General features: G+C 42.3%; 1 protein-coding gene across 1 annotated transcript in view; it reads right to left on the bottom strand.

Annotated features, from left to right (window-relative positions):
* Positions 1-18110, bottom strand: part of LOC139402019 (multiple C2 and transmembrane domain-containing protein 2-like) — a 39879-nt gene extending 21769 nt beyond the window's left edge. The window contains exons 1-19 of the mRNA XM_071146104.1: positions 18025-18110; positions 16555-16751; positions 16017-16335; positions 15657-15881; positions 14722-14766; positions 14522-14618; positions 7034-7176; positions 6745-6821; positions 6512-6623; positions 6382-6414; positions 3491-3685; positions 2515-2645; positions 2225-2411; positions 1949-2042; positions 1742-1844; positions 1540-1642; positions 1293-1394; positions 1125-1199; positions 691-810 (exon numbers count right to left, since the gene is read on the bottom strand). Of these exons, the coding sequence (XP_071002205.1) occupies positions 691-810; positions 1125-1199; positions 1293-1394; positions 1540-1642; positions 1742-1844; positions 1949-2042; positions 2225-2411; positions 2515-2645; positions 3491-3685; positions 6382-6414; positions 6512-6623; positions 6745-6821; positions 7034-7176; positions 14522-14618; positions 14722-14766; positions 15657-15881; positions 16017-16335; positions 16555-16709 (2316 nt within the window). The 5' untranslated portion in view covers positions 16710-16751; positions 18025-18110. The remainder of the gene's footprint in view (positions 1-690; positions 811-1124; positions 1200-1292; positions 1395-1539; positions 1643-1741; positions 1845-1948; positions 2043-2224; positions 2412-2514; positions 2646-3490; positions 3686-6381; positions 6415-6511; positions 6624-6744; positions 6822-7033; positions 7177-14521; positions 14619-14721; positions 14767-15656; positions 15882-16016; positions 16336-16554; positions 16752-18024) is intronic.
* Positions 18111-19485: the final 1375 nt, after the last annotated feature.

The raw sequence follows: 19485 nt of genomic DNA, 5'->3' as shown, positions 1-19485 counted from the left end.
TTATAGAATACACCAGGTATGAAATACACGTCGCCCCCGAAACAGAACATAGTGAGGAATGAAGGCTGTGAAGAAAGGAATCTGTCTCTGACCGCTTCCTCACCCTGACTTGATGCTGCCAGGGCTTTATGGCACGAGGATGCTCTTACTCATGATGACATTACATGTGCTTTAAGGTGGGAGATTCACAGGGTGAAATAAAGATTATTTCAGCTTAGGGTATTAGATCACAATGCCTCATTAAAACAGCTAGACAGAGACATTTAAACAAGGATCAAATCTCCCAGGCCAACTGTCACTACTCCTCCACACAGAGGACACCGTCCCCAGGAGGAGAGGGCTTAGCTAAGAAGTCAGATGACCAAACAGCCAGACCCAAGGCCTTCACATAAAGCCCTCGTGCCAGAAGAAGGAAGCCAAGTGGGGTTTGAATTAAAGGATATAGCACAGCTTGTACTTTACTTTCAAATTCAGAATGGAGATAAAGACTGGCCGTGTCAATTCTAGGGAGCATGTGACTGAGAAACAGTAACAATGATCTAAGTAGGCCTATACCTGAACATACTGTACCTATCATCTAACGCAGATGAACAGAAGAAAGTGATAAAATAGTGCTGCAGTGAAATAGGATACACCAATTGCACAGCCCAAGGCTTGGAACTAGTTCATTAGCATGGGGCGATGACTTACCAGGAAGGCTATTATACTCCGCTGTGTGCTCTCCCACTGAAAACAGCTTTTAATGTACTGTAACGTATGCAGCACTGCCAGGGTGATTTTCCGAACTCGGTAGATATTCTGGGCAAGGACCTAATGGGAAATAATTCAAACAAAATGGCAGCTAGCATGATTTGATAAAAGCTTTATGTGTATGATTCAAAATCAGGTTTATTCAAGGCCTTATATGCTGCTGTGTGGCTTTTCTGGTTTGTTGTCTTGAGCCAAATAGTTAGACTATGACCAATCAAAGCTAATATGCTGCTTGCCTATGGAAGCTTTGTTTCTGTGATTTAAGGAACATGTTCCAGTACTCCTTTATCCAACAAACGGTATCTACCATGCTCTATGTGTATAAATCATTAATTTTAGACTCTATATGCCTAACATTCATTGCGAAGGCAAACCTTTTTGGAGAATTTTCTGTTGTCCTCCATGAATTTCTCCTCTTTTGGTTTGAAGGTTTTGATGCCGGCTCTAACCTGAGAAAGATGTTACAAATTGTCAAAGACAAAGTGATTGTGTCAATTGTCAAAGAGCATGAGCTTGGCTAGAATCAGCCAGTGAGTTCTTACTGGGTTATAGTGGACCTCCATCACCAGTGAGATGGTCCCTTTGGCTGGACCCCTTAAGTTCTCATTCTTCAACCCTCGGGTGACCTGCTGTCCATTCTGAACCTGTAGCATTAGAAAAAGCATGTCAATCAATTGTACCACATTAGTATTTACTGAAGATGCTCCTACCTCTCTGACCCATGACATGTTTTACAACTTGTCAATGTCAATGAATAAACTATTATGAATCAAATGATCCCCAACTTACAGAGAGTAGTGGAATGGCCACTCTGCCCAAAAAGTCTGGGGCTTTGTCTCCGTCTTCATCAAAGACCTTCAGCTCCAACACATCATGGATGTCCTTTACTGGGCTGTCAACAGATAACTAGTTAGTCCAGATCTGAAGGAATAAATTCATTTGCTTTAATGTTTACAATGTACACTTTAAGACCAAGGAAAAACACATGTACAATGTAAAGACTTTGTTCCACTCAGGGCTGAGTGTTTTGTAGATGGTGTGAGTCTGTAGCCTGCTGTTTCCCAGCTCCAGTACACAGAATGGATCACTTTTCCCTGCAAAGAAAGAACAAAGCTGTGTTACATTGTGTGTAGATGGACTCAGCCATAGAAAGTTACTAGTTCAAAGGGGAATGGTTAAAAGTGGAGTGATATATCACCATTGAGATCAGTTGATGTGAGATCTGTTGCATTGAAAACCTTGACTTGAAGGAAGCCAACCTCCCTCACACCTTTGTGAGAGTTCTTCAAACTCTGCAATGGTAAAATGATACCATCAGTCTTAATTAAATGTATAAACGCAAGTTAGTATTCTGCAAGTTAGTATAGATCGCTTTTGAAATGTATTTCCTTGTCTGCTTGTACCTACTAATTCAAGCATGTAAAATGTCAAAAGTGACATGAATAAGTAGTAATATTTCCCTAAAGATACTAACATATCTCTCCAGTATTTGGTCCCTCTCGTCTGGCTGTTCCAGGGGAGGTTTGTTAATGTCTGATATGGAGACCTCACTGCAGGGGTTGAAGGTGGCCAGTAATATCAGCCTGCCTTTGCCTGGGTCCAGGGCTTGTGTGTAGAGCTGCTGTGTGTTTACTGGCAGCTTGGACAGGTCCACCTCAAACCTGCACACAAGACGGTATCAGCCTTCAATATCACAGCTGAACCATGTCCATTTTAAAAAACAGTCAAGATAACAAACAATCAGACAATCAAGGCCATACTAACATTCCCCAGGATTCCTCACTCTTCCTGCCTCTCTTAACAAACACCTCCACATTCAGTGGCTCCAGCCAGTTCTCATACTTGTTGAAGTCAAACTTCTCCCTCCACCGAGGGTTGGCCTGAATGCGCAGGTTCTGAGGGAGAGAGCGATAGAGCATAGTGCTGATACAGTACTGTAGTTTGGGTGGGCACTGGAACACACACGGCCTGATGTAAAGCGGTGTCAGGTTTAATGCAGTGTCACAGTGAGCAGAGATTACATGACAGGTGGATTTAGCTTTCATTCAGTGCGACCAGGACGGGGCGGGGGAGAGGAGAGGAAAGGAGAGAAGGGGTTTTTGTGTGAGCGCTCCTCAGCCTCTTCTCTAGGATTGTAACTACTGACAGCATCCAGTTAGAATTAGCTTTGTTCAACAAACAAACAAGCCAAAACAAAACCAGAGAGGTTTACAGAGAAATGACATGAGAACACAAGACTGGCACGCTGCAGAATCATCAGGAGGGAGACCAATAAGTAGAGGTAGACGAGCAGGGCCTGCTGGGTATGCAAATCAAGTGAAGCATAGTGAAGCCCTCCACCTGAAGGGGAGCATAGTGCAGAGAGATGCCCAGTCTAATGAGCTGCTCTGCCATGCTCCAGTGAGCCAAGGTGGAGGTAAAACACTGACACACACCTGCTGAGAGACAGGGAGGGACAGAGAAAGGGAGGAACAGAGAAAGGGAGGGACAGAGAAAGGGAGGGACAGAGAAAGGGAGGGACAGAGAAAGAGAGGAACAGAGAAAGGGAGGGACAGAGAAAGGGAGGAACAGAGAAAGGGAGGGAGAGAGAAAGAAAGTGAGGGAGGGAGAGAAGGAGAGAAAGGGGAGTGGGAAGAAATTAGTAGCAGAAAGGAGGGTGGAGAGCATGTGCAAATGGGAAGGGAAGAGACAAAAGGAAGGGAGGAGGCAAAAGGACTAATAGATCGAGAAATAAGCTCACCTTGCTCTTGTACTTCTGCTCTCCCAGTCTGTAACGCACATAGACGCCCCCCTGGCCGTATTCAGGCATGTCCTGTCCCTCTAACAGGGTAATACCAAACACGCCACTCCACAGCTGGCTCATATTGGTGGCCTCAGCTGAACCCTGGGTCTGGTCCTTATCCTGGGGCTGGTCCCCTTTCTGGTTCTGGCCTCCCTGGGAGACACAAACATGGACACACAGCTGCATTAGGACACCCTCCATGACAAAACCCTCTGAGTGGCTACCCCACTATTCACCGGTGCCTCAAGTCTGGCACCTCATCTGCATGGACTGCATGGGCTACAGCCTCTTTCTGTTTGAGCACATTAGCCTTTCTCCAGTGAAGGTAGCAGAGCCACGTCAGTGGGGAGAGGAGAGGTTCCTGGAGAGAGGGGGGTGTCAGTGAGCAGAGCCGCCAGATGTCCCTGGCTGTGACAGTCCCACTCATCACAGACCTAGAGACAGAGTGTGGGGAGGCAGGACACTTGGCATACTGCACAGGAGACAGCCGGCCGCAGTGAGTAATGATGCAAACCAACCACACAGCCCTCTCATCAGCAAATTATGCATGGATGTACATAAAGCCTGGCGATGACATATACAGCATTGTACACATTGGTCTATTCTTCACAAAATCTCAATTATCCAATCAAATCTCTAAAATCAGCAAGAAGGGTATGCGAGGAACAAGATGTCCAGGATATCAGAACACAGAGACATCAAGGACAGTCTTTCCCAAATCTAACCGTCCTTCCGGGCCACAGGGGAAGACGGGGAGGATCTATTTAACATCAAATGGAGATCGTCTACTGGCCTATCAGGAGATTAAACTGTGGCAGATGTTGCGACTGAATAGGCGTGAGAATAAACCCACAATCACCATAATGAGAGAAGTATCAGTCTAAAAAACAAAACAATTTAACTGCCTCCAATTTCAGCCTAAATCACAATGCTTAAATCTGAGATAGATCTGAGGCTCTACAGGGTGGGAGAAACAGGCCTTGATACGCATCTATGTGTTCAAAGTTCACTTGAGCCTGTGCAGTGATAGGCCATCTCTTTCAAAACAAACAGCAGAGAGAGAGGGGATGTGTGTGGCTGACCGTAATTAAAGAACAGGACTGTAAATCCGCTCAGACCTCTTTGATACTCTGTCTCCCTCTGCTGCCCTGGCCGGCACGGCTTCAAAAGGCCCAGCCCAGCCCCAGCTATGGCCCCCCTGCCACCCCGTCCCTCCCCTCCTCTCCGGGGTCACTGCCCACACCGTCACCCAGGGGCCAGGCCGCTGGGGATCAAAGCCTATACGTCTCAGGGACCTGTATTAACATGGAATACCACGGCACAGTGCTGCTCGGCCCTATAAATATCCCCCATCTCCTCTTTAAAGAGGAGGAACACAGCGGAGTGAAGGAGCGACATGAAGCAGGGCCCGCCAAGTGTTTATCTTGGACACATTTCTATCTCAGCGGCCAACAAAACAATTCCACTTAACTGTAAGTGGCCCCTAAAGAGAGTCTATTCCTGGTCCTTAAAGGGGTCTGCGATTGCTTCCATATGCTAGGACAGCATGGGGACGAGCAGGATGGGCTCAGACCTACATCCATTTGGCTGGTAACTCGGCTCTGTCCATCCACAGCTGTGATATTACATCCTAACATCTGGGTTATTGCCCACTATGCCTGGGAATTATCAGCATCACGAATCTTCGGCATCTCATACTGGCAACGTGCCTCAAACAGCAGAGCCCCCGCTCTCCCACACAGCCCCCTCCAGACAGAAACACTATCACACAACGCACAGGGACAGAGTCTTACTGTGGCATTTTCTATTCACTGTCTCTGTGGTAGTTGTACTGAACAGGAGTGGGGAGTAGCACTGGGAGATGAAGAATGATTAAGAGCTTAGTGCTCAGTCCCAGACACCAGGATAGGTGTCAAATGGAACAGGATTTTATATTTATATTTATAAAAAATATGAATTCAATCGTGTCACAAAATTAACATAGTCATACTGCTACAGACAAATCTTGGCACTGCCGTCTGCCTCTGCAGAAGTCTACATTTGTACCATAATTTGAGCAGAGGAACATCGGGAGAGTCGGATCACACATTTCTGTCTCTTTGTCTGTTCATTTGTCCATCTGCAGAGCATACAATGTGTATATGAAACGTGTTTTATTTCTTATCTATTTAACATCAAATGGAGATCGTCTACTGGCCTATCAGGAGATTAAACTGTGGCAGATGTAGCGAGTGAATAGGTGTGAGAATAAACCCACAATCACCATAATGAGAGAAGCGTCAGTCTAAAAAACAAAACACCTTAACTGCCTCCAATTTCAGCCTAAATCGCAATGCTTCAAAAGAGATAGATCTGTATATTAAACCCCAAAGAGGCTCTACTCCTAAGTGAGCTTATTTAACATGTAAATATGAAGTTAAAATGTTTAGATCAATCTAATGTATGGTTTAGTCTGACATTGTAAACACAATACAATTCCAAAAACAAAACTTGTCATTGGCAATGTGACAAGGAAGTTAACCCCATTAACTAAGAAATACATTATTTCACACAATTAAGATTGAAAACGCATGCACACAAACAAAAATCCTCGGACTTGACTTCATTCTTTGTGATGATCATCGTTTATAATGCAGTGATATACTGCCCCCTGCTGCTGGAAATTAGGCATAATATCAGCCATATTTTTATTTCTCATCTGACGAGTAATGAGGAGTATACTGTTAGTATAACTTGTAATGGGAATATCTATTCTAGCAATAGACACATTGCCAGATATTGGCATAGAACACTTTTTAGAATTACATTTACACAACAAAAATACGCAAGTAGAAAATTCAATGTCCTACCCTAAATCTTCTTCTATTTTTCTGGTGCCGTTTCTGTAATGGAGATAAACATTTACGGACAAACGTGAAAATATTGAGATTGAAAATCTGAGATGCAACATTATTTAGACTCCAGTCAAATGAGGCTTACTGGACTTTTGATCGTAGCATCTCTGAAAGTCAGGCATGTGTCAATGACGATGACGCCCATGTCATCCTCCAGACTGCTGGGGTCCTCCAGACTTAGCACCATCTCACTGGTCCTGGACAAAGAGAGAGATACAGACACATACAATCATTTACCAGATTGAGTCTACACAAGACGTTCTGCAGTTTACTAGATGATATACAGGCTGAGTGATTAGTAGTGTGTGTATTACTCACTTGTCTAATTCAAGGTTTTTGATCACAATTGTGCTGGAACCCATGAATTCATCAGAGGTACGGTCCTTATCATAGACCTACAGCAATTAGAAACACCATACTCGGAATAAAATATGTTTTATGTATGTCCATCAGGCTTTGGCACAATAAACTCTTATTGTATGCCAGTTGTGTATCCTATACAGGCCATGGCTATGACACTTTTAAGACAATATAAGTACATTGTCGTTCATGTGCAGGTGTTACTTAGACAACGAACGTCAAAACAACAGATTAATGGGATACTCACCCTCACGTCGACAACCTGCTCCCAATCCTGCAGGGGTAAAGAGAAGGACTCACTCCATTTTGGATTCAGGTTCTTATACACAACTTTGCTTTTGTAAAACGTCTTTCCTTCCAGTTTGAACTTGACATAAGGATCACTTGTACCTAGAGAAAATAAAGGAAAATGGAATGGTCAGATAATAGCAGATAAAAACCATTATAAGATCACAACATTATCAACAAAATCAATCATGACACAAAATCATACTTGCTAAGGGGTGAGTATCATAATTGACAAAAATTGTATAAAAAAAGATATCACATATATATATATATATATATATATATAAAATATATATATATATATGACAATATATATCCACACCCTTCCCCCAGCTAGATAAATCAAAGTGCGGTTGTGTGAGAAACTGAGATATGCAGGGAGGAGGTGCAGCCCACATTTATTTCAGAAAACAGAGGGATGTAGCTGTTTAATTGTGAAAGAGTAGAAACTCTCGCCAGCATGAGAGAACCAGTAAATAAAGTCCAGCAACCAGGAGCAACCGGTGTTAATCTCCCAAGCCTGTTAAGAAAGTCTGCCTGGTGGTGGGGTGGGGGGACGGGGTGTCTTTGTTTCAGCCATTGCATGCAGATTGGCTGAAAAATGAAAGCCAGTCCCATACCTTCATTTGTATGGAGGAATAAAGGGGTGCTTGAGAGAGCCTGCAGGGAGGCTTGAATCACATGACAAAGCCCTGCGGGGATGGGCTGTCAGGCCTGTCAGCTCCCCACTCCAAATGAACATCTCCCAAAGGCAGGCAGGACCCACAGCAGCTCCACCCTGCCAGTCTGTGACAGGGAAACCTCCAGGCAACTTGACAGGAGGAGAATGTGGCAGCCAGTGAGAAGAAAAGCTCTGGCATGACTGAGAACGGTGACGATGGAAATTAACGGTGAAAAGGGAGAACAAAAAAATAGAAGTGGGGGCTGGTGGCAAGGGTCCTTTTAGAATATGTAATGACAGTGGATGGTGTTGGTGGGTCTCTGGCACCATGTTGATTGTTGGGAAAACGGTGGAGAGGCAGCGGGCGTGTGGGGATTGCATCATCATCATGGTGACATCCTGTCAGGAAAAGTAAGGTCTCAACTAGCAGGGAGCTGTGGCTCGAAACAACAAGGCCAGGGAAGCCATGGCCACAGTTACACAGGAAACCTCAGCATAAGCGGAGGGCTACATAATTCTATCCTCCTGATTCCTGCTTACAAGCAAAAACTAAAGCAGCAAGGACCAGTGACTCGCTTAATACAAAAGTGGTCAGATAATGCAGATGCTAAGCAGATGCTAAGCTGGACTGTTTTGCTAGCAGAGACTGGAATATGTTCCGGGACTCATCCGATGGCATTCAGGAGTATTCCACATCAGTTACTGGCTTCATCAATAAGTGCATCGATGACGTTATCCCCACAGTAACCGTACGTACATACCCCAACCAGAAGCCATAGATTACAGGCAACATCTGCACTGAGCTAAATGCCCTCAAACGAACCATCAAACAGGCAAAGCCTAAATACAGGACTAAGATTGAATCCTACTACACCGGCTCCGATGCTCGCGAGGCCCAGCCGCGAGCTGTCCAGTGACAAGCCTACCAGACAAGCTAAATTACTTCAATGCGTGCTTCGAGGCAAGCAACACTGAAGCATGCATGAGAACCCCAGCTGTTCCAGATGACTGTGTGACCATGCTAGCTGTAGTCAATGTCAGCAAGACCTTTAAACAGGTTAACATTCACAAGACTGAAGGGCCAGACGGATTACCAGGACGTGTACTCCAAGCATGCGCTGACCCACTGGCAAGAAAATGACATTTTCAACCTGTACCTTGCCGAGTCTGTAATACCTAAATGTTTCAAGCAGCCCACCATAGTCTCTGTGCCCAAGAACCTGCCTAAATGACTACCGACCCATAGCACTCACGTCTGTAGCCATGAAGTGCTTTGAGAGGCTGGCATTGGCTCACATCAACACCATCATCCCACTCCAATTTGCTTACCGCCCCAACAGATCCACAGAAGAAGGAGAATGATGGAGTGCTGCATCAGATGACCTAGCCTCCACAATCACCCGACCTCAACCCAATTGAGATAGTTTGGAATGAGTTGGACCGCAGAGTGACGGAAAAGCAGCCAACAAGTGCTCAGCATATGTGGGAACTCTTTCAATACTCATGAAGCTGGTTGAGAGAATGCCAAGAGTGTACAAAGCTGTCATCAAGGCAAAGGGTGGCTACTTTGAAGAATCTAAAATACAAAATATATTTTGATTTGTTTAACACTTTTCTGGTTACTACAGGATTCCATGTGTGCAATTTCATATTGAGATGTCTTCACTATTATTCTACAATGTAGAAAATAATAAAACATTAAGAAAAATCATTGACTGAGTAGGTGTGTCCAAAATGTTGACTGGTACTGTACATATTACCTCAATTACCTCGACGAAACTGTACCCCTGCACATTGACTCCGTACCGGTACCTCCTGTATATAGCCTCGTTATTGTTATTGTTGCCCTTTTATTTTTTACTTTAATTTATTTATTATTCTTAAAACTGCATTGTTGATTAAGGGCTTGTAAGTAAGCATTTCATGGTAAGGTCTACTACTCCTGTTGTATCAGGGCAGCAGGTAGCCTAGTGGTTAGAGTGTTAGACTAGTAACCAAAAGGTTGCAAGATCAAATCCCTGAGCTGACAAGGTAGAAATCTATCATTCTGCCCCTGAACAAGGCAGTTAACCTGCTGTCACTGAAAATAAGAAATTGTTCTTAACTGACTTGTCCAGTTAAAAGAAAGTTTATGCATTTGACAAATACCATTTGAAATGGAGAAAATAAAAAACCTACATATGGCAGCGATGGTCGATGAGGCGAAACTTAAGATTGGAGATCAGCAGCGATGGTCGATGAGGCGAAACTTAAGATTGGAGATCAGCAGCGATGGTCGATGAGGCGAAACTTAAGATTGGAGATCTAAGAAGGTTTTATTGAAATGCAGCCAACAACATCCAACTGTTTATAAAATCAAACAAACAAAATGTTGCAGTGATGTTAGTTTTCAAAAGCAGAGGAGAAATGAATGAAGGCCACGCGTTACTTTCAAACAGCAATTCAGTCTATTGCCACTTGAGGTTGCTGCTTCCCCAGACAAAATCCCTTTGCATCCCTACAAGGACTGAGGAAATGTAAAAAAAAATGGAGGTATACATTTGAGTTGTATTTTGGAGGTGAGATTAGAGAATTCATATTCAGAAAATGTTATGTCTAACAATCAATCCGTTTTTGGATCCAGACCCCAAACAATCAGTTAGTATTCCACAGTCGTTGAGTATAATTCAGGGATGGGCAACTTTGATGGGGCCGGCCCTAGCCTTTTGGGGGCCCTAAAGTGTGTATGTGTGTAGGGCCCTTAAGCGAGATTTGGTTGGGGGGCTCCCCCACCTTAAAGGCAAAACATTTTACTGGCCCCTGTCTTGGCGGCAGAGAGACAAGTTTATGTTTTAAAGTTAATTACCTGCAATTTTACAAATGTTTGCCATGGGGCAGAGAGAATTGAGCAATTGTATAACACATTTCATGCAATTCCACAAATTCTGCCATGGGACAGATATTTATTTATCCAGTTAATGTCCTGCAATTCAATCCATTTTGCCATGGGGTGCAGAGAAATGTTTGCAGTTGTAAAGTACATTTCCTGCAATTCCTGCAATTATACACATTTTGGCCATGATTACTACAAGTTTAGATTGCTGACTAGACTAATTTACCAGTCTAAAAATTGTTAGCTGACATGGCTAATTGAGTGACTGTCAGTGACTGATAAAACAAGAGAAACTGCTGATGCACAACCAAGTTTCTAAATTGCACCTTGTGTATTCTACTATTCTAACTCTCAAAAGTACATTGAGACCCTGACTGAGTTCCATAAACAGTTGCCCATCCCTGATCTAATCTGTGTAGAATATGACAGAACGCTATATAATGACATTCCAACAAGTCAACATCTACTGTCCTATACAGACTGAACTCATAAGTATGACAAAGTAAACAAACATTTCACACCATAATGATGTGAGATCAGGGATTTCCTTTCAGGGGTTCAGAACACACAAAAAGGTGAGAACTTCTCAGGATGTATTTTAGGAAATCTCCAGCAGGTGGCAGTTTGTCATTTATGGCAGGAAAATAGTTTGCCAGCAGCTGCAAAACATTGCATGCACTCTCCAACTGACTTAACAATTTAGCCTCTAAAATTTGCATTGGTTATTAAAACCACACCACATAATTTGGTTCTCCACACACGTTTGCCTACATAGAAACCGCCACAGTGCTTTGCAATCTATTCAGCCCACCACTAGGAATACTTTGGTGGAGCTTGGCTGGCAAAATAAACTTCTGCATTATATGAAGATAATCCATATTTTCCAGTGACAGAAACCTATCTAAGATACCAGGCCCATGTAACCTCTAGTGTAGCTGCTAATATGGAGTGGAGCAGGATGTGCTTCCATACGGAAAGGCTCCCAGGTGTGTTTTGGAGACAGAGACCAAATCTAGTCTGACTGCATGCCTTTCTGGTGTCTCCCTGCTCTTCACCGACAACATTTAACAGGGACCTTCACTTGTAAACAGTAGCATTGATCAAAAGCATTGTCATTAGGCCTACACATACTGTAGACCACACCATTTCCCCCTGTTTGACTTCTGTGTGTATGAGACACACCCTGAAAGTCAGGGCGGGATTAATGTTGAGTGAAAGTGGAACACAGTTTCTATTGGAAATTACCATAGTAAAGCAAACAATTTGAGGGACAGTTTCACCAAATATACACTACTGTTCAAAAGTTTGGGGTAACTTAGAAGGTTTTTTTTTTAAAGAAAAGCAACATTTTTGTCCATTAAAATAACATCAAATTGATCAGAAATAAAGTGTAGACATTGTTAATGTTGTAGATGAATATTGTAGCTGGAAACAACTGATTTCTAATGGAATATCTACGTAGGAGTAAAGAGGCCCATTAATTGATCATTAGAAAACCCTTTGGCAATTATGTTAGCACAGCTGAAAACTGTTGTTCTAATTAAAGAAGCAATAAAACTCGCCTTTTTGTTGAATATCTGGAGTTGAGTATTTGTGAGGTCGATTACAGGCTCAAAATGGCCAGAAGCAAAAACTTTCTTCTGAAACTCATCAGTCTATTCTTGTTTGGAGAAATTAAGGCTATTCCATGTGAGAAATTGCCAAGAAACTGAAGATCTCGTACAACGCTGTGTACAACTCCCTTCACAGAACAGCGCAAACTGGCTCTAACCAGAATAGAAAGAGGAGTGGGAGGCCCCAGTGCACAACTGAGCAAGACGACAAGTACATGTCTAGTTTGAGAAACAGATGGCTCACAAGTCCTCTGTACACCTATGTAGATATTCCATTAAAAACTATGTAGTTTCCAGCTACAATATTCATTTACAACATTAACAATGTCTACACTGTATTTCTGATCAATTTGATGTTCTTTTAAATTGACAAAAATATGCTTTTCTATCAAAAACAAGGACATTTCTAAGTGACTTTTGAACGGTAGTGTATAATCTCAATTGCTCTGCTTCAGTTTGTCTAAAACAGTGAAAACATACTGTTTAGGGCAGCTATTGTGATATGAACATATGTCTTTACGCAGGTGAAAATAACGATGAACAAGAACAGCATGCTGTAATCACTGTCAAAAATACATTCGACACAGGTAGGTGCCCTTTGTACAGTATTTTCTTCCACAATAGTTTTTTAAGATCAGCAAAGTAAATATGATTAACTGCTTTTTCATCATCTGACTCGGCATAATATACTCCTCCTCAAATTGTAAGTATGTACTGTTGAAGTCGAAGTTTACATACACTTATGTTGGAGTCATTAAAACTTGTTTACAGACAGATTATTTCACTTATAATTCACTGTATCACAATTCCAGTCGATCAGAAGTTTACATACACTAAGTTGACTGTGCCTTTAAACAGCTTGGAAAATTCCAGAAAATTATGTCATGGCTTTAGAAGCTTCTGATAGGCTACTTGACATCATTTGAGCCAATTGGAGGTGTAGCTGTGGATGTATTTCAAGGCCTACCTTCAAACTCAGTGCCTCTGCTTGACATCATGGGAAAATCAAAAGAAATCAGCCAACACGTCAGAAAAAAATTGTAAACCTTCACAAAGTCCGGTTCATCATTGGGAGCAATTTCCAAATGCCTGAAGGTGCCACGTTCATGTGTACAAATAATAGTACACAAGTATAAACACCATGGAACCACGCAGCCATCATACAGCTTGGGAAGGAGACGCGTTCTGTCTCCTAGAGATTAACGTACTTTGGTGCGAAAAGTGGCAAATCAATCCCAGAACAACAGCAAAGGACCTTGTGAAGATGCTGGAGGAACAGGTACAAAAGTATTTATATCCACAGTAAAAACGAGTCTTATCGACATAACCTGAAAGGCCGCTCAGCAAGGAAGAAGCCACTGTTGCAAAACCGCCATAAAAAAGCCAGACTACAGTTTGCAACTGCACATGGGAACAAAGATCGTACTTTTTGGAGAAATGTCCACTGGTCTGATGAAACAATGGCCATAAAGACCATCACTATGTTTGGAGGAAAAGGGAGAGGCTTGCAAGCCGAAGAACACCATCCCAACTGTGAAGCACGGGGGTGGCAGCATCATGTTGTGGGGGTGCTTTGCTGCAGGAGTGACTGGTGTTCTTCACAAAATAGATGGCATCATGAAGCAGAAAAATTGTGTGACTATATTGAAGCAACATCTCAAGACATCAGTCAGGAAGTTAGAGCTTGGTCGCAAATGGGTCTTCCAAATGGACAATGATCCCAAGCATACTTCCAAAGTTGTGGCAAAATGGCTTAAGGAAAATAAAGTCACGTTATTGGAGTGGCCAACACAAAGCCCTGACATCAATCCTATAGAACATTTGTGAGCAGAACTGAAAAAGCGTGTGCGAGCAAGGAGGCCTACAAACCTGACTCAGTTACAGCAACTCTGTCAGGAGGCATTGGCTAAAATTCACCCAACTTATTGTGGGAAGCTTGTGGAAGGCTACCCGAAACGTTTGACCCAAGTTAAACAATTTAAAGGCTACCAAATACTAGTTGAGTGTATGTAAACTTCTGACCTACTGGGAATGTGATGAAAGAAAGAAATCATTCTCTTCTATTATTCTGACATTTCACATTCTTAAAACAAAGTGGTGATCCTAACTGACCTAAGACAGAAAATGTTTACTAGGATTAAATGTCAGGGATTGTGAAAAACTGAGTTTAAATGTATTTGGCTAAGGTGTATGTAAACTTCTGACTTCAACTGTATATATCAATATATCCAGCATGTCTCAGAGATTACATTCATCCATTTGTAGACCTCCAGAAGTTCCAGGTACTTTCCTTCCACTTACCGTTACGGTCTCTGATGACCAGGTTCCTGCCCTCCTTCAGGTTGACAGTGAGGAGGTACTTCTGAATAGGAGCAGGTTGGCTCCCTGCTGCCATAGCCTGTCAATGAAAGGAATCACATTCATATGATGCTCTAAAGTCTACAGCCTTAGTGTTGTCCATTATCATTAACAGGGTCTGAATGTCCAAGTCCAGTACTCACATTGTTGCCTGCTTGATCCTGCAAGGGCTGGTGCTCGTTGGGTAACTACGGGAGAAAGAATGTAAGCACATCAAAAAGACATCTACAATGTATGGAACAAAGGTACATGTTATAATGTTCGGTTGTCATTCTTGACCAACGTTGAACTTACTATAATTGTGACTGCAACTAGTTAGATCAGCAAGTTTCCGGCCATGCATAGCAAACATCAATTAGACAGATCCACAGATAATACCTTGGAAGTGACTTTAGGTCTACACAAAAGCTTCAAAAAAATGTTTGCTTCTATTTGACATCATATCGGGCTCCCGAGTGGCACAGCGGTCTAAGGCACTGCATCTCAGTGCTAGAGGTGTTACTACAGTCCCTGGTTCGAATCCAGGCTGGATCACATCTGACTGTGATTGGGAGTCACATAGTGCGGCACACAATTGGCCCAGCGTCGTCCGGGTTTGGCCTGGTTTTGGCCTGGGTAAGCCGTCATTGTAAATAAGAATTGGTTCTTGCCTAGTTAAATAAAGGTTACATTTCTGACAAAGAACCACTGAAGCATTATCTTAAGCACAATCCATGACTTTACGCAATTCTATTGTAACAGATCTAGAGACTGATCATAGAAAACCTTGAGGCAGAGAGCAGGCATAACAGCTCAAGAGTGTGAAAAACCAGTCCACATTATTTGAATGTGAAAAGAGAGCTTGCAAATGTTCATGCTAATGAGACCACAGTGAAAATACACTACGTCAAACATACTGTCTTATGGTCACTAAAGTATCCTGTGTTACTGTGACATACTGTAGATACATTTATTTTAAATGAAAACGTGTGTGAAAACTGTATTTTAGTCTGTATTTTGACTTTACACTGTGTGCACTAGGCCTATAACTATATCTGTGGAGGGTATGATAAAGTTCAATATTAGTGTGTCATCTGACCTCAATGTCTTCCTGAAGCTCCCTGCAGAAGATGTCTCTGATGTCTGTGGATACGGGGGGCTCTGGCATATCCAAGTCCTCAGAGTCAGTGGGCCAGAACATGTAGGGTTCTTTCTCTAATGGGGTTCCACACGCAGAACCGTCCATACTGTCAGCAGGGGTGCCCATCCTGTCCACCCTGTTCACTGGCAGAGACCATCTATCTGGAGGGATGTTCAATCTGTCCTGTGGATTTGGAGGAAAAGACCATTTCACTTCTGCTGGTTGTTTCCCTCCCTCACTGGAAGCAGACAGTCTCTCTGTAACTAGGTTTGTTTGGTCAGAGACAGAAGAAGCAAATCTTTCAGCAGATGTACTCACTCGGTCCCTAGCGGCCACTCTGTCTTCAGAGAAGAGCAATCTTTCTGTAGAAACATTAATTCCCTCCACTGATGAAGTCAATCTTGTTGTGCACACATGTATATTTGGAGCATTTGATTTCGGGGTAGGTACGGGTGGGTTCCCTCTGTCCGCTGGTATTTTTACTCTTTCTGCTGAAGTAGAAGAAGCAGAAGAAGTTGATCTCTCTGCAGGTGTGTTCCATTTGTCTGATGGCATGTGGATTCTGCCCATAAAGGTTGCCATGTCCTCCTCTTCTGATTCATCATAGAGAGTTTGTGTCTCCACAGGTGCACTCATTCTAGAAACAGACACATTCATGTTATCTTTGAAAGCCAAATCATACACAGTCTTTCTACCTGAGGGGCCTGCATCAGTTGCAGTCAGCACGTCCATGAATAGAGGGACTGAGATAAAAGAGGTGTTATCACTTGAACCTGAGGAGCTACCAAATAAGATGGCGTTCGAGGCTGTGGGGAATGCACTTTCTACTGCAGAGGATTCAGCTTCCTGAACAAACCTCAGATCCGGCACTGACATACTGCGTCTATAATGCAGGGGCTTGGGCTTTTTCTCATCCAGCTTCCCCGGGGTTGTCTTCTTCTTTATGTTATTAAACTGGGTCTTGGTCTTCTCACGCAGGTTCTCCCAGACACTTTTCTTCTTGGGGCCCATGCTGAGAGATGCAGAGCACAGGCTACACCTTTCACACAGAGACTGCAAAGACAAGATAAAATGACAGCATTATTGGTTCATCCTTGACAGTATATTGACCCACCCGTTGGTCAATCTAAGTAATATAATAGCAAAAATCCCCATCAAAATCCATCAGTTTAAGCTAGAAATATTTTTTGCATGGACTGTGTTTCAATCCACCGCATCCACATGTGTCAGCCTTCCGCATCTGTGGTGGAAGATGGCCGAGCTACAGCGATGTTTGTCAGACCATGAGACATCCGGAAACTCAGTTTTCTCATGAAAACATATTGTCCGAATGGTCTGGGCTACACTGTGAAAAGGGGAGACTCTCACGATGGTGTTCTCCGTTTTGCTTTACGACCCCCACAAGTGTCACGGGAGTCGTCTGAAGGTAACCCATACAAATTAATGGAAGTATGGAGATAGTTTATGCCAACAAAAATAAGGGGTTAAATATGTGTAAATATATATATTTCCTGGGCTGTATTATATGTCCTAGATATAGGACAGACACTTCAAAACATTATTCCTTGTGATCAATTTTCTAACGGTCTTTTTTGACATTTATGAATGTGTTATTGAATGTGTTTCTATGGGCTATAGTTGTAAAGACCAAATGCTAGATTTTGTCAAATAATTTTGAAAAATATATATTTTTAACCTAAAGGGATCCTAAAATGCAAAATCAAATAGAATCATGGTATGACCATCTTAAGACAATTCCATATGTTAGCTTAGTGTGTATGCACATTTCTGGGTTCTCATCAAAGAAATGTCGTTCATAGCGTATCCTATAGAGATTGTTAAAGGCCCAGTGCAGTCAAAATTCTGTTTTTTGTATCCTACTCTACAACTGTTCATGAAACGAACACTGTGAAAGTGTGAAACAATTTGATCATTGTCTTTTCCTGATAGTTGCTGGTTGAAAATACAATCTACACAGGACCTTCTAATCAGCAGGTTTTGCATGAGTGGACTTTTGGCTTGCCGGGTGACATCACCAGGTGGTAAATAAGTTAATAGACCAATAACAAAGTAAGTTCCAAACCTCTCTGCCAATAACAGCTAGTTTTCAGGTTTCCCCTCCCCACTCAGATCACTCCTAGCAAAACTCTGACTTGATAAATTATTTTTTGCTTTTGTTTCTTTTTTTTACAATTTTAATGAAAAGCTGTACAGGAATGTACTTGATACTCAGAAATAATTTGATATTTATATAAAACCGACTGCATTGGGCCTTTAACAAATTATCATCATATTACATAATTAAATATTAAAAACATCCACATACCTGTTTAGACAGTACACCGCTGCTTCACGACCTTACAGAAAGGAAATATAAATATGTTCCAAGTATGTTGTTTGAAACTTCCAGAGAGTTAGTGAGTTGACAGTCATCAGACAACAGTATGGTGAAAATGAGGAAGTCACTTGTGAAGGAACTTATAAATACATGCTCTTGCTTCAAGACAGGTTTGACAATTGGTGGAGAGAGACAACAACGCCAAACAGGCCACACCAGTTCCACCCTTTTAATGTTCATGGCCCAACCAGGTGAGTTTCATCACAAGGTAATGCTTCCTGTCCACCAACAGCAGGTTTAAGTGGTGAACAGGCTTCTATGTCTTTACTTACCCCATTCATAGATGCAAACTACCTTTAGCACATATCGATGAAGGTATCTTCTTACCGAGGAATTTTTGTGAAGAGCTCTGACAGTCGGTCTGAGTGTGAACACACATTGCTTGTGGTACCGTTTTGGAAACATAAGGAGTGTATATTTCATACCAGCGAGGCATTGTTTTCAAAAAAACAAAAGGTTAAATTATTACACACCTTTATAGGGTTAGGGTTAGCATACAATATTCCCTGCCATTTTGGGTGCTACGTCACTCACCTTTTTCTGCATATGCAGAAATGTGCATATTCTGCGGTCAGAACAAGCCCTAACTTGTTGAAAGCAGCAGGGAATTGGTATTTTTACTAGCCAATTGATTTGCACGTGGCAGCCTCATGTCCAGCAATTTGTATATGTATAGAGATTTGTAATTTGTTGTAACTGCTTACACACGTTCTTATTTACCACAAGGTATTATTTCTATAACGGTGAGAGTTCTTTCGGTTGTTCGAGCACACAAAATAGCATTAATCTCTGTTGGTGTCCGGTTACTGAGTAGACTAAATTAGCTGCTCTAACAAATGTATTTGTTCAAAACTGTTCAACTATGGTCTTTCTCTCTTTGAGTTAACTACTTAAAACACCTTATGCACTGTAGTGCTAGCTAGCTGTAGGTTATACTTTCAGTACTAGATTCATTGTCTGATCCTTTGATTGGATGGACAACATGTCAGTTCATGCTGCAAGAGCTCAGATGGGTTGGAGGACGTCCTCCGGAAGTCGTCTCAATTACTGTGTAAGTCTATAGAAGGGAGTGAGAACCATGAGCCTCCTAGGTTTTGTATTGAAGTCTATGTACCCAGAGGACAGAAAATAGCTGTCCTTTGCCACACCATGGAGCTAACCTAGAGAGCGCTGTTGAGCTACTATAGACCTTCATTGCAAAAGTGTGTTTTTAATCTGTTTTTTTGGTGACGTGAATATATTTAATATAGTTTCAGACATTTTTTTATTTTTTGTGTTTCACTATTTATTTTTCTTCTGAAATTCACTGAGTAGGATGGTCATCTCTTCCTCCTCTGAGGAGCATCCACTAGTGTACAGGAAGTGCATGTTTTGCATTTGTGAAATAAT

This window comes from Oncorhynchus clarkii, chromosome 1 (assembly GCF_045791955.1).
Source record: "Oncorhynchus clarkii lewisi isolate Uvic-CL-2024 chromosome 1, UVic_Ocla_1.0, whole genome shotgun sequence".
NCBI lineage: Eukaryota > Metazoa > Chordata > Actinopteri > Salmoniformes > Salmonidae > Oncorhynchus > Oncorhynchus clarkii.
Note: the sequence above shows the minus strand (reverse complement) of the source record. Positions and strands in the feature narration are given on the sequence as shown.